The sequence below is a fragment of the Rhineura floridana genome, chromosome 8, assembly GCF_030035675.1.
Source record: "Rhineura floridana isolate rRhiFlo1 chromosome 8, rRhiFlo1.hap2, whole genome shotgun sequence".
In the NCBI taxonomy this organism is placed as follows: Eukaryota; Metazoa; Chordata; class Lepidosauria; order Squamata; family Rhineuridae; genus Rhineura; species Rhineura floridana.
Window position 1 is genome coordinate 123,433,443 of NC_084487.1, and position 23,599 is coordinate 123,457,041.

A 23,599-nucleotide genomic window follows, 5' to 3' on the forward strand; every position below is an offset into this window, starting at 1 on the left:
AGCTTGTTAAGGCTTCTTCTAACCGTCTTCAGCTGGAAAAATGAAACTTAACTTTACAAATTGGCAAGGCTTGTCTTTTCTGACTGTAACCATCTCCCAGAGTCCCTTACTGGAGCCAAAGTGTTGTCAGCAGATTTTTAATAACTCATGACCATTACAGGTTCATGACACGCCCCTTTTTGGGAAGATGATGTCAGAACTCTGGATAGTTCTGCGTCATCGCCACAGCAACCAGGGATAAGAGAACAATAAAAAAAAAAAAAAATTCCACCAACATTACACTATATACAACATATATTTAAAAAAAAAGAAAGAGAGAAAAGAAAAAAAAAAAAAGAACAAGTTAATACATTTTTAAGCAAGTGAGCTACTTCTTGACTTATGCCTTCTTAATATATACTAAATTACAAAATAACAACAAAAGGGGAAAAAAAATTAAGGGACCCCTAAAGCACCCAAGAAAAGAAGACTTTATTAAAAAATAAAGAGATAGAATAAAAAATGGGGTGATCCAAAAGCTGGTCCGGGTTCAAAAAAGGTCATAAGCCATAAATCTTATAAAAGTCCATAAAACATATTAAAAGCGTAAAAGAGTAAAACAAGGTCTAAAAACAATCCAGAGGTCATCAGAGCCGGGAAATCAGTCCGTGGAATGGGCATGAATCAAATGTCAGTCAACTGGAACAGGTAACCGAGATAAAGCATCTTCAGCAACCTCCACAGCAGGAGTGCAAGTCAAAACCAGGTATTTCCTAGAAATCGGGGACACTTGTAAGGGTGCCTTGGGGTGATCACGTGCATCCCCAAGTTGTTGACAAATATCACAGGACTTTACATATTCTTTAACAGTCTTAGCCACTAAGGGCCAATAAAATTGTTGGGTAACAAAAAACAAAGTCCGTTCCACACCTAGGTGCCCCGCAGTCACAGCATCATGGGCCAGCTGCAATACATCCAGGCGAAAAGATTTTGGCACGACTAATTGTCTGACTGGTTGCCAGTCCGTGAAATTCCCCCCAGGAACATGTTCTCGATAAAGCAAGCCTTTGTCCCAATAAAATCTCACTTTCACAGTCTCTGATAAGGCAGGAGGGCTTCTCCCGGCTTCTTCCCTGCAGTTTTGCAAACTCTCATCCTTCAATAAAGCTGCCCTAAAGGCTTGAGAGCTGGCTGCCGGTAATTTACATTCCTCTGTCTCCCCCACACTGGGTTGCAAGGAGTTTTTTTCCTGTTGTTCGGGCAGGCTCTCAGCTCTCCCCTCTGCAAAGTCACACACTTTAGCACAAGCCACAATTAAATGTCCATTAAGAGAATCAGATTTCTCCGCTTGTAACAAAACGGCCGAATTGGCTTCCTTTTTGCTTTTACAACTGTGGAGGCTTCCCTTCTTTATTAGAGCTGTCTTAGTTCTTTGAGAGCCAACAGGCGGCACTTTGCATTCCATCAGCCCCCCTCTCTGGGCTGCAAAGGCAAACTTTTTTTCCTGTGGTTCAGACAAGCGCACGGCCCGTTCCTTTGAAGCCTTGGCTTCTCTCCCACTACATTTCAAGGTGTCTAACAAAACTTGAGACCTAGCAAGGGCATCCCTCTCCGCCTTACGTTCAGTCTCTTTATGGTGCAGAAAAAGCAGGTCTGTTCCTATTAAAACCTCCCACAAACTAGTGGTTGAATGAACTAGAACTCTATGGCGTCCAGTCCAGCCTCTGTATGAAAGCACCACTTCAGCTACGGGCACTTGCACTGTCTGTTGTCCATACGCCGTGACAGTCACTTGTAAGTCAGGGACATATTGCTCTGGCTTCACCAAGTGTTCAGCAACACTGGAGAGCTCTGCGCCCGAATCCACCCATCCCATGGCCTGAATACAGTTAACATATATGGGTTCTGAAAACTGCGTTTGAACCCATTCCTTGCATTCCGATGAAAGAGGTTCTGGACAATCCCTCCCTAGCAGCAAACCATCCTTTTCTTCTCCCTCTTTGCCCCCGGATATATTTTGTACAACACTCACCGACAGGGCTTTAACAACTGGTCCACGAGGGGTCTCAGGACGGTCGTGTGAATTTGGGGCAGAAAATACAAAATCCGATTCTGCTCCTTCATTCTCCTCGGCTGACGACCATGAAGAAAGTTCAGGAGGTTCCGCTCCAGGGGACGTTAAGTCTCTCACACGTGCAACTGGAGCAACCTTTGGGTTCTTCCTTCCAGCAGGAGTGGGCTTAGACAAGGTTTTAGAACAGGAATTAGCCTTATGACCAATTTGCCCACATTTAAAACAAATTATTTCTCCACGGGGCTTCTCTTGCAATGCAGCCTCGGGCCGGGCGGAAGACACTTTGAAGTAGCCAGCAGGCCCCCCTTTCTCTTCCTTCGCCGGTTGCCCTGGTTTCTGCATACCTGCGGTCTCTCGCCTCGGCAGTTTCACAGGAACGTACTCCGGTCTCCGAAACAAAGTATACTTTTCTCCAGCTCTGTTTTTAAACATACGATCTGCTAGCATGCCTGCTTCAGTCAGAGAACGGGGCTGCTGGTCTCTGACCAGAGCCATCAAATCTCGAGGGAGGCGTCTGTAAAACAGTTCTTTTGCAAACAGATCTAAAACCTCCTCTCGGGTTACAGCCTCGGCTGTGTCAGCCCAACGTTCCACATTTCTGCCCATCCGTGCAGCAAAGGCTGAGAAGCTTTCCCGAGACTTCTTCTGGTCTGCTTCTAAGTGCCGAAAACAATCCTCTGATGTTAGCGCAAAGTGAGACTTGGCTAAGGCATAAAAGTAGTCAAAATCATCTGCATACTCCAGTGGCAAAGAGTTCAACAGTTCTCTCAGCTCGCCTTCAGCATTAATGCGTAAAGCACTCATCCAGTACTTTTTAGGCACACCTTGATCTCTACAAGAGTGAGCAAAAACTTGGAAGAAGGTAAAGATGTCATCTGTCTCACGAAAGGTCGGAAAGGATTTTTTATGGAGGTCTGGTCTTCCTCCTCGCAGTTGTTGCATCTCACGAGCAAAGCTTTCCCTACTCCGGCGATCTTCCTCCATAGCCTTGAACTGCAGGGACAACAGCTTCATTTGCTTAGCCAGGTAGCGCTGCATGCTCCTAGGCAGCTCTTCCTCATCCAAATCTGATTCCTCCTCATCTTCGCTATCCTCAGTTTGCTTAGACACGAACTCCTTGTCATCCACAGAAGGCTGAAGTATAAACGACAGAGCAGCAGCGCCTTCTTCCAGCTGAACAAGCTGACTAGGCAACGCAGTGTCTGCCAGGAGCACATCCTCGGCTCCATTCTTTTGAGATCTGGTTTTTATCTTTTGCGACATTCTGCACTAACCTTACTACCCAAAGTAACAAACAATTGTGTCAGAAGTCTCTTTAAAATTTACAACTTGCTGCAATGCACTTATCTCACACAGCGTGTTCACTTAAGAGCAGGAATGGCTTCGATCCCACCGCTGCCACCATGTCATGCCCGCCCGACCCTCAGGGTCCCGGGAACATGCATCAGGCTCAGACCCCCACCCTTAGGGAAATGAGACTGGAACCGAAAAGCTATTACTTCACCCTTGCCAAGGCTGTGTACGCTCACAACAACCCTGCAAGGTAGAAGGTAGGCTGCCACCACCCCTGTATACTGGTCCACTCAGAGCCAGGGGATCTCTGAGCCCAGAAGGTATATAAAACCAAGGTCCTAAAAGGCAAGAGTCACAGTTACACTCCTTGCCAGGCACCTCTGGTTTAACACTTAAAATCCAAGCTTTTAACTTCTTAACCCTCTTTGGTAGTGAGTGACTGAGATTGGGTCAAAACACTGAATTTAGAGCCACCCCTTCTCTCAAATGAACACACCAGGTTAAATAGAAGTAGCTTTATTAAAATATATAAGTGCACATATCATATAGCAGCAAGTAATCCTTTAAGACCATTCACCCAACAGGGGTTTAGGTTCTTACAAGAGAATTCATACACACAACAAGAAAATAATAAACTAGCTCACCTAACTACTTACATACGAGGTAGTTGGTTGCGTGGCACCTCTCCTAAGAGAGATGGATGTTCAACATAAAGCAATGGAACCAGACATAGGTTGCCTTCCCATAAGCAACCCCAGGAACCATAAGGCAGAAAAGGTTTGGAACTCTGGTGCCAGTCAGCATAGGCAGAGAACAGAGAACAAAGGCTATGGGTCCCTAGCCCTATACTTAAGGGAAAAGGATCCTAACGGTCCAAGATTAATTGACCAATCAGGAATTGACTGATGTAACTTTCTTCTCGATGTTTCTCACATTTTCGCGCCTTCAGGCCCCCCTCCCAACGGTGTTTTCCAACTGCATAGGCCAAGGATGACCTTGGGTGCCAGGCACTTGCTAATCAGCAAAGATAAACAGGTGCAGCTTGTTAAGGCTTCTTCTAACCGTCTTCAGCTGGAAAAATGAAACTTAACTTTACAAATTGGCAAGGCTTGTCTTTTCTGACTGTAACCATCTCCCAGAGTCCCTTACTGGAGCCAAAGTGTTGTCAGCAGATTTTTAATAACTCATGACCATTACAGGTTCATGACAGATGGAACTTAGATGTAAGGGATAAATAGAATGAAAAATGGCATTTCAGAGATAGAAGCTAATATGAAGATCTGTGATAAATGGCATTGCATTAAGTATGCTGAACTGGTAAAGTTAACGAATGGAAGCAGAGCAAGAAGGTCAAGTTAGCTGGGGGGGTAAACATAATCATTTTATTTACTGTGATGTTTAATTATTTTTCAGAATTCTATATACAATTAATATGTTTATTTATTTATTTATTTATTTTTATTAGATTTATATTCCGCCCTTCCAGTAGGAGCCCAGGGTGGGAATTACTGATTATTTTATTATTATATTAATAATTACTATATTAACTATTTACCATTTCATTACAAAGTGGTAATAATGGCCATCTGGTTGGCCACTGTGAAAACAGGATGTTGGACTAGATGGGCCACTGGCCTGATCTAGCAGGCTCTGCTTATGTTCTTAATGTTTCTAGAATGAGGTAATGGTAGGATCACAAGTCCAAGATAGCCATAGTGTTTTCTGTATTTAAGTGTTGCCAGTGTGTGAGCACAAGGTGTAGCTGTCTACTATTTTCTTGGTCAAACCACATATATGTTTGAGGCTGCAGTCTTTGACCTACTTTCCTGGAAGTAGACATGTTTGGAACTCTCAAGTAGATGTGCATGGGATTACTCAGTAAAGCAACAATATGAAGCATATTGTAGTGAAAAATAGAACTTGCAAGGAACCTGGTGCCAGGCTCATGTCCTGGGTTTCTTAGGAAGATAAAATCCTGTTTGAATGAGCAATCTAAGCACTAAATGAGCATTCCAATGAGCAGTCGGAAGTTCAGTACTCTCAGTTTTGTCCTGCCTTTTACTGTGAAGAAGTATGTCCAGATTTGTTTCTAGTTATTAGAAGAGATTCAACAAGATACAATGTTGAGCCTTATCATTACAAAATTCTCAGACTAGTTTGTTGTGTCTAATGTCAGCAAAGACTTTGTTTATTTTTTAACAAAAGGAGTTTTTTATTTGTCAACAGAAAACTTGATAGTTTATGTTTAGAGTCATGTCATATTGAAAACTGTCACATGCTACCTCCCTTGTCCAATTGCTAATGAATCTTCCGCACTCAGCTTATTTTTGCAATTTTTGAAATAAACTTTCTGAAAGTGTTAGTTGAGGTCTGCATGGCCTGTGACTCACCAAATCAAATACAACTCATGTATAGCAGCCTCCTAAGACCTTGATAAACTTGCTATTATATAGGAACAGTCCTGCTGGGTTACACAGAGGGTCCATCTAGCCTATCATTTTGTTCCTAACTGTGGGAAGGTATATACTTGTGGGAAATCAACAGGCAGACATAAAAGCGCTATCCCTCTGCTGCTGTTTGCCCCCAACTATTGGTATTTAACAATATACTGTCTCTGGACATGGAGGATCTATTTAGGTATCATGACTTATAGTCATTGATAGGTCTGTCCACCATGGATTTGTCTAATCTTCTGTAAAGCCATCTAAGATAGTGATGAACATACCCTGTGGGAATGGATTCCATAAGTGAATTATGTCTTGTATGAAGAAGTACTTTATTTTGTCTCTCCTGAATCTGATGCCACGCAGTTTCACTGGGTGACCCTGGCTTCTGTTTTTATGTGTGTAAGAAAACATGATCTCTATTCACTTTTTGCAAACCATGCATCATTATATAAAATTTGTCATCTGCCCCCTTAATCATCTTGTTTTCTAAACTATAAAGCCCCAAGTACTTTAGACTTCATTATAGGAAAGGTGGTTCAGGCCTTTTATCATTTTGTTTGTCTCTTTCTGCTCTTTTTCTACCGCTGTGCTTTTTTTTTTTTTTTGAGATGGGGTGACTAGAAGCGTACATGTTCCTGTGGTGCTACCTACTTGCAGAGCTTGGAAAAGTTACTTTTTTGAACTACAGCTCCCATCAGCCTCAGCCAGCATGGCCACTGGATTGGGCTGATGGGAGCTGTAGTTCAAAAAAGTAACTTTTCCAAGCTCTGCCTACTTGGGACCACAAAACATGAGGACTGTCAAACACCTAGCAGTAGATGTGGGTGGGTTGTCTTCAGCTTGTGCTGGCCTGTATTTGCCCATTTCTCCAGAATAATTATCCTGTATTGTTTCTTGTGCTTCAGACTAAAGGATCTTCAAGTGTAGCACCATCAGGAATGCAAAAGAAGGTCAAGAGGACTCTCCCCAACCCACCTCCAGAAGATGTTGCAGTAGGAACACAATCAGCCTTCACCACTGTGGGGTCAGTTTCACGCCGAAGGATCTGTAGGAGCAGTACCATGGCTAGAGCTAAAATCCTCCAGGATATTGACAGAGAGCTGGATCTGGTAGAGCGAGAGTCAGCCAAGCTCCGTAAAAAGCAAGCAGAGTTAGATGAGGAAGAGAAAGAAATAGATGCAAAACTTCGGTATTTAGAAATGGGCATAAATCGACGAAAAGAAGCATTGCTAAAAGAAAGAGAAAAGAGGGAACGTGCCTATCTTCAAGGGGTAGCAGAGGAACGTGATTATATGTCTGACAGTGAAGTTAGCAGCACCAGGCCTACTAGAATAGAATCTCAGCATGGTTTGGAAAGACCACGGACGGCACCCCAAGCAGAATTTGACCAATTTATACCCCCACCGACCCAACCAGAAAGTCAGTTTGCAACTCCTACAAGCCCTTATACTCAGTATCAGTACTCTTCACCTGCCCTTCCTACTCAAGCACCAACTCAGTACACCCAGCAATCTCATTACCAGCAACAGCAGCCTTTATATCAACAGCAGGTTTCTCCTTATCAGACCCAGTCAGCATTCCAAACTGTGGCAACCATGTCCTTTACACCCCAAGCTCAGCCACCACCAACCCCACAGCCTGCCTATCAGCTCTCGTCACAATTAATGGTTATTCCACAAAAAACAAGGCAAACTTCATTATATCTGGAACCTAAGATAACAACAAACTATGATGTGATTCGCAATCAGCCTCTCATGATAGCCCCTGCATCATCAGATGCCACGTATGCAGTGTCCCATTTGGGTAGTAAATACAGCACCTTGGACTTAAGAATGGGGCTGGATGAGAGGAGTAGTATGGCCAGTAGTCCTGTCTCAAGCATATCTGGTGACTCATTCTATGCAGATATTGACCATCACACACCACGTAATTATGTGCTGATTGATGACATTGGAGAGCTCACTAAAGGAACATCAGCTCTGAGCTCTGCTTATGGTCTACATGAGAAAGATCTAACTAAAACTGATCGGCTCCTTCGAACAACTGAGGCCCGGAGGGTGCAAGAAGTCTCAGATTTCCTTGCACCACTGCAGACTTCTTCACGGTTGCCCAGCTACATGAAAACTGATGAAGACCCAATGGAAGACCCTTATGAGCTGAAACTTCTAAAGCATCAGATCAAGCAGGAATTCCGAAGGGGTGCTGAAAGCTTAGACCACCTGGCAGGCCTTTCACAGTATTATCATGCAGATACTAGCTACAGACATTTCCCCAAATCTGAGAAATATAGTATCAGCAGGCTCACCTTAGAGAAACAAGCTGCCAAACAGCTTCCAGCAGCGCTCCTTTACCAGAAGCAGTCAAAGCATAAGAAAGCCTTGATAGATCCCAAATTGTCTAAATTTTCACCCATTCAGGAAAGCAGGGACCTTGAGCTTGATTATTCAACCTACTTGACTTCCAGCACATCATCTCTTGGGGGCATTACTTCCAGAGCGAGGCTTCTCCAGGATGATATAACATTTGGCCTTCGAAAAAATATAACCGATCAACAAAAGTATATGGCACCAACCCTAACACATTCTCTTGGTACCAGCCTCGGGGCTGCACTGAGTGCAACAATGAGATCTACATTGCATGATGATTCTGACAAATCCTACAGCAGTGGCAGTAGATCCAGACCTTCTTCTCGACCATCATCAGTCTATGGGCTTGACTTATCACTAAAAAGAGATTCATCAAGCTCTTCTTTAAGACTGAAAGCCCAAGAGGCTGAACCATTAGACATTTCTTTCAGCCACGCAACCCCTTCTGGAAGAACTAAACCCACAAGTCTACCTATAAGTCAGAGTAGGGGCCGAATCCCAATAGTAGCACAGAATTCAGAAGAAGAGAGTCCTTTAAGTCCTGTGGGCCAGCCAATGGGAATGGCAAGAGCAGCAGCTGGGCCATTGCCACCTATATCTGCAGACACTAGGGACCAGTTTGGATCAAGCCATTCATTGCCCGAAGTTCAACAGCACATGAGGGAAGAATCACGAGCTCGGGGCTATGACCGGGATATAGCGTTCATCATGGATGACTTCCAGCATGCCATGTCAGACAGTGAAGGTAAACGAGACTTCAGACTGCTTTATCGCTCTTACGACACAAATCCTCATTTCTATGCATGTGTCTAATTTCATAATTTTGGGGGGACTACTACTTTTTTTCCTTTCTGCATTTTGTGTGTGTATATATGTATGTATGTGTGTCTGTATATATATACACATACATAGATAGGTATTCTTTTCATTGGTTGGCCAATTTAACTGTATGCTCAGATACTGCAAGGGTACATAGATAGACTTGCATGTTCAAGTTGTATTATTTTGTTGTTGCTTTCTTTTAATTTGCCCGTGCATTTTTCTTGCTCTCTACTTTTGTTATAAACATTTTGGCTGGGATTTTCAGAAGCATTAATTCAGGATTGGTCTGTTTTGTCCCATTAAGTTCTGTGTGATAAAACTCCACTAAATTCAACAAAGACTGAAAACACCACCCAAAATAAATGTAGTTTTCATAAAAATATGACCCATTCATTTGTTAATTTATCTTTATACGAGATGATATTCCGTGGAATAAGCTTGTTGCAAATCGTCAGCAGTCCAAAATTTTCCAAGAGCCATAGAGTACAGTTTACAAACAAAAGCTTTATAAAAGTCATTCCCTTATATATCTCAATGATAAATCATTGTTTTAAACCCTGATGGAACCATGAGTCGAAGCAATATTATTATTATGAGGTATTGTACTTGTAGAGATTTCATTATTACACCTTTATCATCACACCTTCATACAGTGTATACAATTGTGTATGGATTTTGTTTGTACATTAAATATCTATGATATAACTATGTTTATTGTTCAGATGCTGGGGCAATTAATTTCCTCAGTAAACCTTGACAGATAACTGTAATCCTAATCTTATAAATAATCCTATATAAACCAATCAATACTTCTGCCATAGAATCATATTTGTATAAAGTATTTGTAAAGTTTATGAAGATTGTTACATCTGTTCTTCCAAGTATTGAGAGGAGTCTGAGAGGTAGAAGTAGGTAGGACTTTGGAAACCAAGTAAAAGAAGAGCTTTTTTTAAAAAAAAAAAATCCTAAGTAAATGTTTAAGTACTTGGTAAATTGGGAAGTCTACAGTGCACAAGCTTATCTCACACAGAAGCGCATAAAGGTGTTTTTTAAAATTTACTAAAATGTTATGCTGATGTTAAGTATTAACATGTAAGTTATTGTATCAACAGTGTTGGAATTGAGTAACTTTTTAATATGTTTTAATACTGTTACAGAAGCCAGGTCAAAAAGATATTTTGAAAGTTAATGAATTTTATATGATTTCTTTGTATGTGCTCTGTTGAGTTTTTGTGCATATCGTCCAATAAAAATACCCTGCATGCACTGTTGTGTTTGCCAATAGCAGTGATTGCTGTGAAACACTTATTTAACTTACTTCCCTGTCACTCTCTTATCTACTTGAATGCCATTACTTCAGAAAAAATGGTTCCTTTCTATTATATTCACTCTGAAGGCAAACCCAGAGTGGAATATGTAAAGCTGCTCCCCGCTCCTGTAACCTGACCTTTGCCCCATCTCACAGAAGCGTAAACAGATAATGCTCGATCCAGAGAAAATTAGCTGCATTGAGATCCCATTGAAATCAACATGAGTTAAGAGCCATTACCAAGTTTTTGAACTGATTTCAATGGAACCTAAATTTGATTTACACTGAAATCTGATATTAACTTACTTGGGAGTAAGTTGCATTGTACTCAGTGGGGCTTACTTTTGAGTAGATCTATTTAGGATCACGTTGAAAGTTGCCCTGGATCCAATTAATGTTCTTTAGATTTACATGCTGGTTTTGTTTCTACTTTTCATGGTTATTTAAAAACCTATTTTATAAGCTCTTATTTTAAAATGCATAAAACTCCCAGTAAGGGAATGGAGGGTGCACTCCAAGCTCTTGGTTTATTGCAAAGATTTTTACATGCCCTGTTGAAACCATGCCTAAGCATCTTAAAGTCCAAAAGTGTGTCTGGGATTTCAGTTTGCTGCACTGGACATTTTAGTTTTCTTTCATTCCTAAGGTCTTCAAGCCTTGGATCCATGTGTTCTTCACAAATGGTGTCATATCTGCAGGTAGTCCTGAGAAAACAAAGAAATGGGATAACAGACTTGCTGAAGAAAGAGGGCAATTAAATCCATTTTTATTATCCCCCTCAAAAACAATTACTCTAGCCATCCATACCTAAATATCCTTGATTTTCACATTGTGTAACTTACCAATTTGTGCTATCTCTGTATAAGGTCAATAAGAAGCATAGCACCCACATAATACAAAAACGATACACTTTTTCTGAAATAAAAGGTGGCTCTTTGACTATTGTCCTTACTCACATTTATCAAATATACCAGCATGTTGTACCCACTGGAATTTTAAGGCACCTTTGCTCCAGCAATCCTTTCCATGAAACAATGAATATTTGCATCTGCCACATTGACACCATGACTTGTTTTGTATGAAAACTGCAACTCCACAGTTAGTTCTGTGGAATCCAGCTTTTATTCTGTGGTGAAGTTTATGGGTCAATTTTATAGCAGGAAGTGGAAACAGTATTCATACTGTACCAGGAGCAGCACCAGAACTTCAGGATGAATGATAGGATCATCCAATAGTAAAGTCAAACTCGCTATGTGAAGGCATTCTTACAAGTCTCACATAAATGATATATACATAATTGTGATTAACAAAACAGAGGTTTTTATTATTCATTTCCTAGCAGTTGGAAATGAAATGCTTAACTACAGAATTATTGGACTAACATATTAATAATGTTACATTGTATTTATTCATTGTGATCTTCTAGGTAAATGATGCATTTAAGCAGATTAGAATTTGTGGGTTCATGCACATTCATAGAAAACAAAGGTATTTGGAAATCATCAAAAATATAGCATGCAGAAATACTAATTTACTACTAAGCCTTTGCACAAAGAGCTAGTTATTGCTGGCTAGTAGTTACACATTCCCCACCTCTCAAAGTGACAAGTTTCAGAGGCAGGCTTTTGTAGAGTTGGTTCGCTTGTGAGACCACTACTGGAGGCTTTGGGTATTGTAATATTTTTTTATTTACAAGTATACAGAAGCAATGAGGATCAGGCATGCAACCAAGACACATAAAGCTAGTTTTTAAAGCAGCATCAGTTCCACCAAAAGCAAAGAGCATGCACTTGGTACCTTCAAGACTGTTATTTGCCAGCTGCTGCAACTCCAATTTCTCATTTACTGGCTGTATTCCAACTTCCAAATTGTTTCATTGCAGTCCCTACCCAATCAGATGAGGTATATACAATAGCTAGTAAGCATCAGCCATTAAAAACATTAAGTATCAAGTAAGGCTGTTTTAGAAAGATGAGAGGTGGAAGTCTCTTTCCTCGTCACAACAATTGGTGTTTCACATTGTATATGTTTTATTGAAGGCTGTGTTACTCGATGAATGGCTAACAATTTGAGGTGTTCAGAGAGATTGTTGTAATTGTCACATAACAGTGGTTATCACTCATGTTTATTTTTACACAAGAGCTCCATACTAGGGAAAAGCCTGACCTGTGCCACAGTCAGACGGCCCTCTCTTTTAAGTAGCCCCAAATGGTCAAATGTTGTACATTACAGCAGCCAATGGAAGGTGGACTGACCATTGCAGGGAAGGAGAGGTGATTGGTTAGATCTTCTGAGCATCTCCTGAGCATGGAACTCTTAAAGACAGTGGATTTTCATGTGAGTGAAAATTTGGCAATACTGGAGTTCTTGTAAGGTTTAATTGGGAAGGATCTACCAGAATGATTCTCTGTGTGCCATTATTTCTTTTATATATATCCCCAAGCATTTTTAGAGAATTAATGTGATTCAGTGTTGGATCATTTATTATATATTTTATTATTATTTTATGTTGTTTTATTGTACATTACTTTGGTATTTTTCTATAAGTTGACAGTTTTTAAATAAATTAAATTTACTTTTATAAATAAAGAAATAATATAAGATAGTGACCATGGTGGAACTAAGAGCAGGGGATAGTCCATAAAGAGTAATTCAAAGTGTTTTGTGAAAGCACCTACTAAGATGAAGCATCTCAGAAACCTATTCTAACAATATTTAAGGGGCCAGACATGGTCAAATAAATTGTTATGACATTCTGACATATCTGCTGTTTACGTGTCCACAGTCAACAAGGCTGTGTCTTTGCTTATCACTTCCTACTTACCTGAGTTTGTCTGCTTCCCCTTTTGCCTGCTACTTTTGCTTTAAAATGCATGGCCATTTATTAACTGTCATATGCATGTTGACTGCGCACACCAGACTATTGCTCTTTTCACATCTCTGGCTCAGAACCTATGACGTGTCCTTGGTTTTCAAAGCCTATCACCTGCGCCGGGAAGAAACAGATTGGTTCGACAAACCCCGGGAATCTCGTCTGGAGAATGGACATGGTTATGACAGAAGACTACCAGACAAACTAGCTCACTCGAGACCACCAAGTCAACATCAAGATCAAGTAAGAAGGCTATCTTTTTAAGTATTGATATTCTTTAAGAAGATTCATGGTTCATACCATCTCTTATAGCTCATTGTACACAGGCCACTCTTCGTCCAAATGAGATTTAAAGAAATTCCACTCTCCCGGTCTAATACTAATGCTCATTGTAAAGATAAAGGCAAATATTGTTATGTGTACCTCAGTTCTCTGAAAAATGAAAATTCTAGGGGTGCAGCATGTACTGAGATTCAATTTCCTTTGTAATGAAGTCACTGGAGACTTATTGTCACTTTCTGATACAAATGTTTATTTGCACAATATATATATATAGGTTGGATACAGTTTAATTCCAAGTGATGTCCCAAAGCTCACTACTTCATCATTGGATATTTAGGGGGCAACCAGACCCCAAAATGCTATCTAAAACTCAATCCCCTTCTCTGACTCTTTCACATACAAACACACACCTCAGTGACACTGTACTACAGCCAGGGGATGGCAAGAAAGGAGTGGCCTCTTTTGCCATACTAGCTCTTATCTTTCAGAAGTGTCTCCAACTATTTAGTTGCTATGGCAACTATTTCCCCTTGCTCACATGACAAAGAGGATGCTTAGCAGACCTGGCCAAGGCTATTTTCTTAACAAAAGACACTGGATTTAACATTTTAACAGTCCTCTTCTCAAGACTCCTATCTCACATCTATAGAATCATAGGTTGGAATGGATCCTGAGAAGATGTCCTGTCCTATAACAATGTTAGAGGTTTCTCCGGCTTTTTAGAGTAATTTTAGGGGTTCTCTCAAAGACCTACAGCTGCAGCAGAACAAGCTAAACCAGAAATTCAAATGGCTTCAAAATTCCCCATGGTAAATTGCTAATTAACTAATCTGTTTATAATTTGCTACCCTTTACAGGCAACCCAAATCTGCCACCTGAGGCAGCCACCATTCTCCGCCTTGTAGCGTGGCTGGCCCTGAACCACTGAACAGTTCTCACAATCATTGTGGAAGATGATGCATTTTACATGGTGGAGTAAACGTCACTGCTGTTCTGCCAGCTCATTGATGAGCTCATGAACATCCAGGGACTACATAAACAACCCAAGCAGTTACTTGGGGTTAGCGATGCACCAGATTTTCATGAGGTAAAAATGAAAATTCTGGGGTGGGTGAATGAGAGAAAAGTGTCACCACCTACCCTTGTGCAGCATCTGTTTGCTGTTATTGGTCCACAGTATGAAACAAACTATGGGTTAATGTGAATAAGCCCCGTGTTCGTGCGTACAGCTCAAAAGTGCTCTTCCCCCCTCCTGCTGCTGCCACACCACAGACAAAACAAGCTAGAATGTTATGTCACTGATTTCAGGCTTGTGGTTGGTTTGGCCCAAGCAAACCATGAATGGTAAGCCAAGAGCAAACCTTGAGGGAAACAAGCCACACTCCTGACACAAGCCAGACTGGTTTATTTTGTCCACAGGGAGTCAAGGGGGAGCTCCAGGAGAACTTTTGAGCAGGGTGCATCAGCACGTTGCTTGTTCACATTAGGCTATTGTTTGTTTTAAACCATGGTTTATTGCAATATGTGAACCAGACCATTGTTTTCCCCATTGTTACTGAGATGGAAGAGAACATGTCCCCGTTACCATGGCAAGTGAAATGTTTCTGGAAAAGGAAGGGTTCATTTCACGAAGCTGAAAATATTGATGAAACGTCCCCCACACACCTTTTTGCTCGACACTGCCTGGAGTGGCAGTATCTTTAGGAGTGACAAAGACGCAGCAATGTAATCTTAAAAGTATGTGCCAGAAGGTCCCTTTTCAATATCCATACGTGACCTGAGAATTGTTTCCAACATCCTATCTGACATTGTAAGGGATTCTCTGGTAGAATTCTTGGATTATTTCATGAAATAGCTTTAGGCTAGCTCTGATTCCAAACTACATTTCTTGAGGGTTCAGAGTTTGCAAGTTACATTGTCCAGACATGGACCAGCTGCTGTGCAATATTCTCATACATAAACAATGTATTACATAAATGCATCATGTGTGTGTTTTGTATGGAATCTATGTCTTGCAACATAGGTACGCTATTCACTTTACAGATCCATTATTATAAAGCAAGCCACATACGTAGTACATTCACACATTAAATTTGCGTGACATCCCAGGGTTGGAAATTAAAACATAATCTGGTTTTGAGGCAGTGGTTTTTACACAATGTTATGCCCTGTACCTACTGCTACAGTGCAGTGATGTGATATGCCTCACAATTCCTCGTAAATTGAATTGTGGGATTGCAGTCTATACCTTTCAGATGGGGACAGATGGAATTAACCCCCAGTTCTAGGGTCAGCTAGGCAATTATCTTCCTTGAAAGAGATTAAAACTCTCCCAGGATTTGCCATAGCAGCCTCATCTCAAATTGATTCAAGAGTAGGAAATGTAGGCTGCAATCCTATGCACATTTACCCTGGAGTAAGTTGCACTGAATTTCATAGAATATACCTCTGAGTAAAAATGTGCGATTGCACTGTTGATCATTTTAAGAATGGCTGCTTGCACAGTGAGTTTTGACATTTGTAAGTAGAGTTTTCAACATAGACAATAACTGAACACATATTTGTTATACATATGGAAGTGGGGGCCCACCATGTATGTGTTGACTGAGCCTGTTGCTGTTGGAAAATAGTGTCAAAGCGACATCAGTTCTAACTTGCAAAATGTTATTAATTTAGGTGGTTTTTTTGAATATTTAAAAGGGCATCCAGTCTACATGCAGTGGAGGAAGAAGCTTCTGTGTGCAACTGAGGGCTGGATTTGGCCTGGGAGGAGGTCTGAGGGGACAACTTAAGCAGATTAACTTTTATTGTAACCCGAGATGTTGGGGGAAGTTTCGACTGGAAATCCAAACCCCATCTCTGATCTGTAATATTCTCTAAGCACAGCTCCCAACCTGCAATAGGGGTATAAATATGAAGCACACTGCAAGGTTGTTGTGTGCTGCTCCCTCGGCTTTGGCTAAACCAATCCCAAGCCTCCAGTAGGGAGTCTCTTTGGACAACATGGAATGGTTGTAAACCACTAAGAGCTTGACTTCTGTAGCCAATGTCAAAGTACTATCGTACTGTCTTCTAACCACAACCCTGTATGAGGACAATAAATTGTGCTTGTTTTAGAATTTGCATTGGCTAGACTATTTATAAAAAGTTTCACATGAAATGAGATACGAGTAAGAGCAGGAATCCTCCTCTTTGCTGCTATGTTTTGAGGACTGGGTGGTTGGTCACACTGGTGTCCAGTCCCAGCTACATTAAGATCTTGGATTTCTCCACTGATTTCTGTGGGAAGGGTCTTGCTTCTGTTCCTGGAGACGTGAAAAAATATTTCTCAGTATGAATCAGAAAATGTCATATCTCGACATGATATGCTTTTATCTGCTCTTGTTTCTCTGAGAAAAGAGGAAGAGAGAAAATGGAGGGAAAGACATCTTATACTCTCCTCTGTGCTCTTTGCCTTCTCTCAGCTGGCTTTTCCTGCCCACGTGGCTCAGCAGTGCTTTGGAGTCTCCAAGGCTGCTGCAGCCCCTCTTTATCACTTCCAGGCAGCAAACCGACTCTATTCTCCCCTTCCCTAAGTTTTATTTTCCAAATAACTTGGGTGTTACACTGCTGCTGAACATGCTTAGTCCTTATTAGGCTGAGTGATTGGGGAGGGGGAGGAGGAGCTTAAAAATCCATAAAGATGTTTTTTGACTCCTCCAAATTTGGAGTTTCCTCAGATTGCTGATACCACCCTGTTTTCTTAACAGTTGCCTTCCACATCATTCTTACATACACATCTTTGTTGGCATTTGTCAGTTTCTTTTGCAATACTTTGGCAAGTCAGATTTTGAAAGGTGGCTTACCGTTGCCTTCCTCTGAAGCTGACTGGCCCAAGGTCACTCAGTGAGCTTCATTGCTATGTGGGGATTTGAACCCTGGTCTCCCAGGCCGTAGTCCAACACTCTAACCACTGTGCCACACTGGCAGTCTTTGCCACTATAGGGGTATTTCTTTCCTAGCAGGTTGCACCTTTAGACAAGTGCAAAGGCCAAAGCACCACAAGGGACCATCGCATCAGACCAGTGCTGAGAGGAGTGTCAGGTCAAGTGGCTGAATCTGCCACTATCTAGCTTCAACCAGAATACCTCTCGGCCCAAATAAGAATTGGGGTCCAGAGGCATTCTAGGCTAAGATGGCAGCAGCTCCGTACACACTGCCTGGCCCTCCTCCTCTAAGGGTCATGCAGTATTGAGAGGAGATGCCACCACTCCCGCCACCATTCTCAGCAGTGCTGCTCTTGCCACCAGCATCCACTCTGCTTCTGGGATGCCAATCTATGAACGCTAGAGTGACAGCTGCCAACTCTTTTTATTGGTGTGTCTCCTGTGCATTGACCACAGTCTGACAATGTATCTAGCAAACAAAGCTTTTCTCACCACCACCCCTTACTTTTGTGGCAGGAAATCTTTTCCCTGCTGCATTTCCCAAGGGGCATGTTGCTGTTCAGGGCCAATAAAATTTTTATTTATTTATTTATTAGATTTCTATCCCACCCTTCCTCCCACTAGGAGCCCAGGGCGGCAAACAGAAGCATTAAAAACACTCTAAAACATCATAAAAACAGACTTTAAAATATATTAAGGCAAAACATCCTTAAAAATATTAAAACAAAACATCTTTAAAAAAACCTTTAAAAACATCTTTTTAAAAAGAAGCTCTAAAAACATATTAAAAAGTAATTCCAACACAGACACAGACTGAGATAAGATCTCTACTTAAAATGCTTGTTGAAAGAGGAAGGTCTTCAATATGTGCCAAAAAGATAACAGGGAAGGGAATTCCAAAGGGTAGGAGCCACTACACTGAAGGTCCACTTCCTATGTTGTGCAGAACGGGTCTCCTGATAAGATGGTATCTGCAGTAAGCCCTCACCTGCAGAACGCAGTGATCGACTGGGTATATAAATGTAAGTAACTTCACTGGAAACTCATTCATTTAGATCCTGCATCGATATCTCATATTCACTAATAGGCAAAAAACCTTGCAGTTTAAGAATGTACCTGCAGCCCACAAATATTTCTATCAAACTTTAAAAAGCACGGAAATTGGGCAGCTATAGTGCATGCACCAGGGGAGCAGGAGACCTGACCTCTCTGAGACACTGCCCTACAAATTTGTCAAAATGCAAACACAATTTAGGTTGGTCTTTCACAGTCCAATCCACTTCCTGTGTAGCTTGGAAGAATTTGGTAACGTGCCTCTGAGCATATGGTGATTGGTGGCAACACTTGCCATCTCCAAAGATGGAGAATTAGTTTTTATAGGTTTGTTGGTGTCCTTTGTACTTTGCTTCTTTTCTGTGTTACTACTGTTTCTACAGAGAATCTAACCTAGAAAATTATATTTCTCTCATTATTCATCCTAGAAAGGAGGGGATTGAAAGGGCATGGGGAAGGGGAAGGGAGGAGTGATGGAAAGGGGAGGGAAAGGTCAGGAGGGAGGAGATAGGAGGGAGGAGGAGGGGAGGGCAGGTTTGATCATTTGCATGCTTATTTACTTCAGTGGGATTTACTCCAGTGCAACCATGCTTAGGATAGGTAAAACTGACCTGGGGGAGGGGTGGGGGGAAGAGGAGGGCAGGAAGGGGAGGGGGAGAGGAGGAGATTGGGTGGGTGAGCACTGGGCAAAGAGGAAGCCCCTTTCCTTTCAAAAAGGAAAACTTTGTGAACAGTATCATTCTTTTTCAGGGTTTGCCCCACCTTTTTACAGCAGGCACATGTAACCTGCCACCCAAATTTAAACCAAAGCTGTCCCTGGCCACATCCACACCAGACTGTTATTTCACTTTAGGCAGTCATGGCTTCTCCCAAAGAATCCTGAGAAGTGTAGTTAGTGAAGGGTGCTGAGAGTTGCTAGGAGATGCCCTGGTCCCCTCACAGAGCTTCAGTCAGAGCAACTGACCGTTAAATCATTCTGACCACTGGAGCTGTGTCAGGAGAATAGGAGTCTCCTCTCAGCACTCTTCACAACCTACACTTCCCAGGATTCTTTGGGGGAAGCCATGACTGTCTCAATTGTAATTAAAGTGTGGTGTGGGTGTGGCCCCCTGATTAGGCAAGCCCAGTGGCTGGGAGTCTGGCTTTTAGAACACTGACAGTTGGTTCTTACTGAGCATGCCCGACATTATCATTTAGTTCAAGCCAAACTTTCTTAAATTAATTGCAACTCAGCCAGGTATTTTTTTAACTTTTAAACTGCAGAAGATGAAGGGCAGAGTATGGGGCAAGGTCAGTAATAGGATTACAGGTACTCTGTGAAAATGGCTGATTTTTAATTAATTTCAACAGATTATAAGAACTCTGATAGAAAAAAGTCAAAAAGGTGTCTGGGTTTCTTTTGTCTTTCATTTTAGACTTTGAACTCTCTATTCTCTCTGACTGTTTTGTGTATTGTCATGAAAATTTACAGGGTTGTTAAGCAAGTCGTTCTGAGTTCAGGACTATTAAGTTTTGTAAGGTTTTGTTTTGAAATGAGCTTATGGGAAGGATCAGAATGGCATGGGGGTATTTTCAATTTAACATCGCGGAATGCAAAAAATCCATGCTGACTATAGTATACAGCCACTCTTGTGGCTGTATAATAAATAAATGAATAGATTAAGCCACTGTTTCTGAAACTTTTAACATTCAAACCCACTTATAGACTTTCTCTGTGTTCCAAGCCACCCAACCCATCAGTCAACAGACAAGCCCACAGAATCCTGTTTGCATCCCATGACTACATTCATAAGCTGTTATTGAATGAATGAATGAATGAATCTTTATTTTTACCCCGCCCTTTTTCCAAAGCTGGAACTCAGGGCGGCTTACAGATAAAAACTACGTATGGTTAAAAGCATACAAAAATATACAATTAAAATACAATTAAACTATTCACGACATTAAAACCATGAAGCATACACCTAAAATACAAAAAAAATATTTAAAATAATACAGGTAAAACCATGGGACAATACAACCAACCTTATAGAGTCCTATCTTAAATACCTTCTATACTAAAAGCCTGTTGGAATAAAAAAGTCTTTGTCTGCCGACGAAAGGATAGCAAGAAAGGGGCCATTTGTACCTCCCTAGGAAGGGAGTTCCAGAACTTAGGGGCAGCCACCAAAAAGGCCCTATCTCGTGTCCCCACCAAACATGCTTGCGAAGGTGTTGGGACTGAGAGAAGGGCCTCTCCTGAAGATCTCAGGTCCCAGGCAGGCTCATATAGGGAGATACGGTCTGACAAATAGCCTAGACCTAAGCCATGTATGGCTTTATAGGTCAAAACCAGCACTTTGAATTGTGCCCAGAAAAAAACTGGCAGCCAGTGGAGCTATTGTAACAAGGGAGTCGTATGGTCCCTATAACCAGCCCCACTTAGCACTCTGGCTGCAGCTCTTTGTACCAGTTTAAGTTTCCAAACAGTCTTCAAAGGGAGTCCCACGTAGAGCGTGTTACAGTAATCTAAACGGGATGTAACTAAGGCATGCATCACCGTAGTCAAATCAGGCATCTCCAGAAATGTGCACAGCTGGTGCACCAATCTTAATTGGGCAAAAGCACTCCTGGCCACTGCAGAGACCTGGGCCTCCAAGTTCAGAGCTGTGTCCAGGAGCACAGCCATACTGCGAACCTGTGTCTTCAGGGGGAGTGTAACCCCATCCAGCACAGGCTGAATCCCTATTCCCTGATCTGCCTTTCGACTGACCAGGAGCACCTCTGTCTTGTCTGGATTTAATTTCAACTTGTTCGCCCTCATCCAGTCCATCACTGATGCCAGGCACCGGTTCAGGACCAGGACAGCTTCCTTGGCTTTAGGTGGAAAGGAAAAATAGAGTTGGGTGTCATCTGCATACTGATGACACCGAACCCCAAACCCCCGGACAACCTCACCCAGCAGTTTCATGTAGATGTTAAATAACATGGGGGACAAAACTGAGCCCTGAGGGACCCCATATGTCAATGGCCAAGGAGTCGAACAGGAATCCCCCAGCACCACCTTCTGGGTTCGTCCCTCCAGGAAGGAGCCGAGCCACTGCAACACAGTGCCCCCAAGTCCCATCCCAGCAAGGCGGCCCAGAAGGATACCATGGTCGATGGTATCGAAAGCCGCTGAGAAGTCCAGTAAAACCAACATGGACACCCTCCCCCTGTCCAGCTCTCTACGTAGGTCACCCACCAAGGCAACCAAAGCTGTCTCTGTCCCATAGCCAGGCCTGAAACCAGACTGAAATGGGTCCAGATAATCCATTTCATGGAGCCTAACAATATCTTGAGGACTAAAGTTTAGCTTGTATTTTGTAGCCTCCTTTGCTTTGTGAAAACACTAGAGTGCTCCATCAACATTTTCCTGTCTTCAAACAGTGGTTTCCAAAATTTTTGTTTGCTACAGACCACTTGAAAATTACGGAAGGTCTTGGAGGACCACCTAATGATTTTTCTGTCTGTTGTAGCAATTGTAATGCGCTGGGCTAGATACTGTTTGAATTTTTATTGGATTTGTATTGCATCTTGTATTTTATTGTATTACAATTTGCATTCCATAAAATTTAAACTGTAATAAAAATACAGTATAAAATATAAAAGATGCAATACAAATATAATTAAAAATCATTATGAATATTTAATGCAGATATGCCACGGGCCACTTGCGGTTCAAAAGCCACCGTTTGGGAACCCTTGTCTTAAAACATAGTGTGGGACAGCAACCCCTGAACCAAGTTAACGCACATCTCCTCCCCAGAGGGAAATTGTGTGTTGCAACTTGCTATGGTCTTATAAACAAACACATTTTTTCTGAGTTACATATATGTGTTACATTTTTTCATATGATGTTTCTGGATAGAGGAGTGAATTGCATGAGCACTCTGGTTTGTAATATATAAGAAGAAATCTGTTCACGGAAACATACTACGGAAACATAATGAAGTGTATGTTCACTTCATAATACCAACCACAGTTTAAGCACAGTTTCCTACAAGCAATAAGAAGGATATTATTGATCTCTGGATACCAATAAATCTATGTTTATAAGGCTATTTATCACAACATTTATATTGATTGTAAAACACTGCATGTGGGAATCAATAGACTAAGGGACCAATCCTATACACATTTACTTGGGAGAAAGACCCAATGTACTGAATGGGACTTACTTCTGAGTAGATATGTATATAATGAGATAGACAAGTTTCCATTATTTCCTCAGCTATGCATTCTCCACAAGTATGTATACTCTAGCAATGTTTTTAAATGGCCTGACCATGCCAAAATAAATTAGTCCATAAATTAATGTCAACAGATATATAGATATAGATATGAAAATGAAAATGGGCTGCTTTCAAGTCAATTCCGACTTATGGTGACCCTGTGAATAGGGTTTTCATGGTAAGCGGTATTCCCTTGTTTGGTAATGCAGATTCCAATAAAGAATAACATGTATCCATTTTCTAAAAATATTTCTAGAGTTGATTCTTCCATCCCATAATTGTTTATATCATGTTGTTTTATTCAATACCATTAAGTCCCAGATTTTCCTCTTCCATTGGTCTATTGAGGGTATTTTATCCATTTTCCATGACATTGCAATCAATATGTGAACAGTTATAAGCGCATGAGTAACCAAAATCCATGTACTGCTTGGTACCTAATGTTTTATGTATCCCAAGAGCATTGCTACAAGATTCAGTTGCAATATCTACTTAGGGCTTCTCCAGAAGACCTGTTCATTGAGCATTCATTCTGATTTGCTTGCACAAAGCTTATGCTGAAGTTAGACTATCCCCAGTATTTACTGAGCATTTGTTCTGATTTGTTTGCAGTTATACAACGAGCATTCACCCAGATTTGCTTGTGGGTGTTTATAAGTCATCCTGTTAATTGTTCATTCATCTTACACTCTCAATGTATTTCCCTGACACTTTCCTAACTGCAAAAAATCCATTGTCTTTTTATGTGGATTTGTTGGCAACAGGGCATTTTAATCCTGTTTTACTGAGCAAACTTCAATTTCCAGTATGCACTTGAATCCCTCCAACAAAATAGTGAGTCTGTAGGCACCCATAATCCCCCCAAAAAAACTTTAATTAAACAAGCCCAATGTGAGAAAAGATTCCTTTGAACTTCCTGCATC

General features: G+C 41.4%; 1 protein-coding gene across 1 annotated transcript in view; it reads left to right on the forward strand.

Moving 5' to 3' along the window:
- Nucleotides 1-23,599, forward strand: part of PCLO (piccolo presynaptic cytomatrix protein) — a 394,902-nt gene that overhangs the window by 245,326 nt on the left and 125,977 nt on the right. Inside the window, exons 7-8 of the mRNA XM_061582318.1 lie at nucleotides 6,699-8,904; nucleotides 13,269-13,405. Of these exons, the coding sequence (XP_061438302.1) occupies nucleotides 6,699-8,904; nucleotides 13,269-13,405 (2,343 nt within the window). The remainder of the gene's footprint in view (nucleotides 1-6,698; nucleotides 8,905-13,268; nucleotides 13,406-23,599) is intronic.